General features: G+C 32.4%; 1 protein-coding gene and 1 non-coding gene across 3 annotated transcripts in view; one reads left to right on the top strand and one right to left on the bottom strand.

The window, feature by feature from the left end:
• LOC107850666 (protein DEHYDRATION-INDUCED 19 homolog 4) overlaps positions 1-2,946 on the bottom strand; it is a 9,321-nt gene extending 6,375 nt beyond the window's left edge. Inside the window, exons 1-2 of one of the 2 annotated variants that reach the window (XM_016695359.2) lie at positions 2,437-2,946; positions 328-470 (exon numbers count right to left, since the gene is read on the bottom strand). In XM_016695359.2, the coding sequence (XP_016550845.1) occupies positions 328-470; positions 2,437-2,497 (204 nt within the window). In that variant the 5' untranslated portion in view covers positions 2,498-2,946. The remainder of the gene's footprint in view (positions 1-327; positions 471-2,436) is intronic. The other variant, XM_047401341.1, reaches the window with a different exon arrangement.
• Positions 2,947-4,563: 1,617 nt separating this feature from the next.
• Positions 4,564-4,637, top strand: TRNAT-AGU. Its single transcript has one exon. It is a non-coding gene; the product is annotated as a tRNA-Thr (tRNA).
• Positions 4,638-5,441: the final 804 nt, after the last annotated feature.

The raw sequence follows: 5,441 nt of genomic DNA, 5'->3' as shown, positions 1-5,441 counted from the left end.
ATCTTGTCAATTTAATTATCTATATATAGTCCTCGATATTTCATTCCACATATCACATTCTATTCCTTCTCAACTATCATTCTTGAGTTTTTCTTTAATTCTTTTTTTTTTGTTTCTTATAAAGATTTTCTAATCTTATTTTTCATACATGGCTTACACCTGAAATGAACACGGATTACTCCAATAAGTAAACAACAAATAAGTAAATAGATGTCTGTTGCTGGTGGCACGTATCCCGTGGATTTAGTCGAGGTGCACGCAAGCTGATCCGGAAACCACGGTTGTCAAAAGAAAAAAAATAAGTAAAGAGGTGTGCATATACTATACCCCATTCTTAGCCTCAACAGCATGGTCTTCGTCAATATGACAGCAAAGGCCAACAACATCAAAATCCTCGCCACAAAAAGGGCACAGAAACTCCGGCCTGGACTCATCTTCACCCTCATACTCTTCTATTATATTGTAGAAGTCTGCACAATACAACCCAACTTCAATCACAAAAACAATAAAAACTCCTTTATGACAATTCAAACAAACCACAAAGCAAAAACTAAAAACCAAGCAGTAGAAATGCAAAATTTCCTTTGTTTTTAATCTGGTAAACATAACGGATTTCACCTCAGCTCACAAAGTAATTACTCCATTTTGTCAACGAAAAAGGTCACTTTTCATATTATTTTGGAGAAAAATAGTGTTACCGTCTTGAGAAAACTACGCCGTAATGAAATCAACAACGAACACCCAAATCCACGAAAAATTAGATGCAATGACATCATACTCTGAACAATTAATGCCCAAATCGACAAGTAAAGGTTGTTTCATGCACGCGTAAAAAGGGAAAGTAAATGACGTATTACTGAAGTCCATATGGGAGAAACAAAAACCCAGAAATGCAAATCTGAAGTTTCCTTTTCGAGGGGAATCTTAGTAGCTCAGTGGTGAGGGTTTGATTCACCACTTTGTAATCCCGTCCCACATTTCCTTCTTCTACCCCCAAAATTTATTTATCTTTTTTAAAAAAATCTCCTTTTTTATTCATTCAATTTCTAGCAAATCATAATTCTCGATTGACATTACCTCACAAACTATTTCTTCATTTTAAGAGAACACACTCTCACCATTTCCACTTTTTCTTGTTTTATAATCTTTAAGCATATTTACAATAAAATATTCAATTCTAAGTAACTCAAACCAAAAATAATTTATTTTGACCTCATGCTCCAAACCCCTTATTTATTTATTTATTTTAAGGAAAGAATACTAAACCCCTGACACCATAAACTAGAACCCAAGATTTACATATGTAAAAAGATTCCTTTATTTCAAGAAAATGTAAAGTTCCCTTTTACATCCTTTCATTTTCTTAAACTCAGCTCACAAACTAATCCCCCCAAAACCCCCAAAACACTCCCAAGTGGAACTTTTACTAAGCGGGTTCAGAATTAAACATGCCGAAGGGGTTTCAACAACAACTATATATACATAAAAGATAATTTTAACCATGTATAAATAGTATATCCGACCCCCCTAAGCTAAAGGTGGCTCCAAAACAAAAAAAATACTATTTTCAAATGCTATCTACACATTAATCCAAACAATTATATAATTTGACAAACCTTGGAGTAACCAGTAAAATTGTTGTTACGTGACCAGGAGGTCACGTGTACAAGCCTTGGAAACAACATCCTCTAGTTGAAATGCACTACAAGGTAAGGCTGCCTACAATAGACCCTTGTGGTCTAGCCCTTACCTCGACCTACACATAGTTGGAGCTTTAGTGCACCGAACTGTCCTTTTTACTAATCCAACAGGAAATATTAGTAGCTTAGTTAATTAACTATATGAACTTTCACCTTATCGATAACTACTCATTTCCCACCTTACAATCTCCACCCCATTTCCATTTCCCCTACCCCTACCCTCTGCCCCGCGTACAATAGACCCTTGTGGTCCAACCCTTACCTCGACCTGTGTATAGCGGGAGTTCTAGTGCACTGAGCTGTCCTTTCTTTACTAATCCAACCGAGAATATTAGTAGCTCAGCTAATCTATCTGAACTTTCACCTTATCGATAACTACTTATTTCCCACCTTACAATCTCTACCCCATTTCCATTTCCCCTACCCCTATCCTCTACCCCGCGTACAATAGACCCTTGTGGTCCAACCCTTACCTCGACCTGCGCATAGCGGGAGCTTTAGTGCACCGAGCTGTCCTTTTTCACTAATCCAACCGGGAATATTAGTAGATTAGCTGATTAACTATCTGAACTTTCACCTTATCGATAACTACTCATTTCCCACCTTACAATCTCCACCCCATTTCCATTTCCCCTACCCCTCCCCCCCCCCCCCCCCCCCCCCCCAAAAAAATAAAAAAATAAAAAACTAAAATTAGCCAAGCCAAAAAAGGAAAGTTAAGTGAAAAAACACTAACCTGATCTCGATTGCTGACGTCTAGAAGAAGTAGAAAGACGAACCCAAGAATCAGAATCCATCAAATTTTCCCAATTTTTTTTTCTTTCTAAAATTCAAGAAAATAATTAAAGCTTAAATCTTTAACAAAAAAATATTCAAGAAATTACATTCCCAAATACTAAAATTGCATAAAGATTAAAACTTTGTACTAATAAATTCAAGAAAATAATTAAAGCTTAAATCTTTATAATTTTTCAAGAAATTAAACACCCAATTACTAAAATTGTTCAAAGATTAAGACTTTATTAAAAAAAAAAAAAAACAAGAAAATTATTTAAAGCTTAAATCTTTATAATTTTTTCAAGAAATTACATGCCCAAATACTAAAATTGTTTAAAGATTAAAACTTTATAATTAATTGTTGAAAACCCTACGGAGAATTTTGCAATTTTGGAAATTCTTTGTGGAAATTGGGAGGAGAAATCAGCCAGAAAGAGCCTCCAAATTTAGGAAGATAGAAAGTATTGGGAATTTTATATAGAAGTTTTTAGGTTGAATAAAAGGGCTTGAATTTTGGGTTTAATTACCAAATTGCCATCAACTACTTGACAAGACAAAATTGTGTCATTGAGTCATCATGATGTGTAATATTTGGAAAAAAATGGAAAGCTTGGTGGTGAAGTTTTAAAATTACTATTTTAAATTGGTTTTATAATTATGTGTCGGGTCAGATTGTGCGTATCTCGACTAATCTTTATCGATATATGTTACTTTCTAGTAGAATGGTCTAGTGGATGTTGAGTAACTTTACTTTGGTGGCCATTGTGATGTTGAGTTGGATTCCGTGCACCTCGAATAATTGAATGTCTGCATGTTACGTTTAATAGCACGATGATTATCTATTATCATAGTATCGGATCAGGTTGTACGCATTTCGATTCAGGTTGTACGCATTTTGATTATTTTCATGAGTACATTTTACTTTCTAATTGCACAGATATCGAATAAGTACTTTATCGACCATCAGTTTATAAAGGTAAAAATACTGCTGAAAAAAATATAAGAAGACAAAACATTTTATTTTTTTAGTTTAATGTATGGTGTTAGGCATTCGCTGTTGAATAAGCTTCCAATCCTGAATTCGAACCTGAGATTCTTGGTTTATGATGTAATGGTAGGCTTAAACTTATGAATTCAGCAGAATCTAATAACTTTGATCGAACTCTTTTTTTTTTTTCTTAAGCTGAGTCTCTCTAATTTCAAAGTAATGATAAAATCTATGTACGTTTTTTTCTCCAAACTTCATTTATGAATTTACGCCGAACATATTATATTATTATTTTGTTAATATAATTAAAATTCATCAAATTCAAATGTTAGGATTTTTTTTTCCTTAGATGCATGTACCAAATAAACTTCCAAGATGAAATTCAAATATTACTTACTATTTATGCTATTTAAAATTCATCTTTCCTTTCCTTTTTACTTTAATTATTTTGCTATGAAATGAATGAACATAAAATCTTTTTTTTTTTTTTTGGTTGGCAATGAACATAAAATCAAACATGTATAGAAATGCCAAAAGTAAATGAATTCAACTACACATAGTAAGTGTCCAAAATTATCGGACACCGGGTGGGAAACAAAAAAAGCAATAATAACATACTTATCATAATCTCATAAGTGGAAGTGTAGAACCTATATGTAGATGTATCTTACTTTATGAGATAAAGAGACTATATCCGATAGACCACGATCTCAAAATAATAATAATAATAATAATCGTGTCTCGGAGAGTTTGAGTTGATAGATAATAACAACAACAATAACACTCCTAGTATATATTTATCCTCGGTCTGAGGATGGTAGAGTCAGACTGTAGCAAGTCGTACCTCTATTTCAGAGGTAAGGTAGAGAAACTATTTTCGATAGATCTTTGGTGAGTTGGTAGATATATTTTAATCATAGTAAGTGTGAGTTTACTTTTAAAAACTATTTATCCATTAAAATAAAGAACTAATTAATACGTGTGATTTCTTAAACCCTTCAAGTAACACTATATATTATATACTTCTACCATCAATAAATTATGAAATATTTTGGGATTTATGATATATTTTCTCTTTACCGAAAAACTTTGCACAAAGCTCTCGTAGCTCAGTTGGTTAGAGCACCCGTTTAGTAAGCGGGAGGTCTTGAGTTCGACTCTCAACGAGAGCAATTTTTTAGTGTTTTTTCCTTATTTTTTTGTCATGTAAGTTTTTATGTAAAATCGCGTGTGTATAATTGGCGATGACGGTTAATAGTTGTAGTGGATGTTTGTAGCTAAACGGGTTGGTTAATGATAGCGCGATTGTCGCTAGTCACAGATATTTGAGTTCGACTCTCAATAGTTGTAGTGGATGTTTGTAGCTAATCGGGTTGGTTAATGATAGCGCGATTGTCGCTAGTCACAGATATTTGAGTTCGACTCTCGATGAGAGCAATTTATAGTGTTTTTTCCTTGTGTGATTATTTTTTGAATTATTACTACCATTTTTTTGTCATGTAAGTTTTTATGTAAAATCGTATTTGTATAGTGGATGTTCGTAGTAGTAGTTAAACGGGATTGATTAATGATAGCGCTGTGATTGGTAACGATAATTAAGTAGATCTATAACCACTTTTTCGATTCTACTAACAAGTATATAGTCATACAGTCAAAACCTAGAAAACAGATAACGTAACATAGAGAATCGGTTCCAAAGAAAAACTTAGACGTTATAATGAGATATCGCTATTACCAAATAATTGTTATAGAAAAAGAAAAAGTTTAATTGTATTAATAAATTTTTATAATTTTTTAAATAAAAATATGAAATTCACATATTAGATTTTTGTAACCATAAATAAGACTTTGGATCAAACATATTTTTTTTTTATCAAAAATTGTAAATCAGAATATTTACTTACCTTAATTACTGGTTGAATTGAAGATATTAATGAAAAATATATACTTGTATTAAAAATAAACGTTATTATTAT

Source organism: Capsicum annuum, chromosome 12 (genome assembly GCF_002878395.1).
Source record: "Capsicum annuum cultivar UCD-10X-F1 chromosome 12, UCD10Xv1.1, whole genome shotgun sequence".
In the NCBI taxonomy this organism is placed as follows: domain Eukaryota; kingdom Viridiplantae; phylum Streptophyta; class Magnoliopsida; order Solanales; family Solanaceae; genus Capsicum; species Capsicum annuum.
The sequence above is the reverse complement of the archived record's forward strand: the minus strand, read 5'-3'. Positions and strand labels throughout refer to the sequence as shown.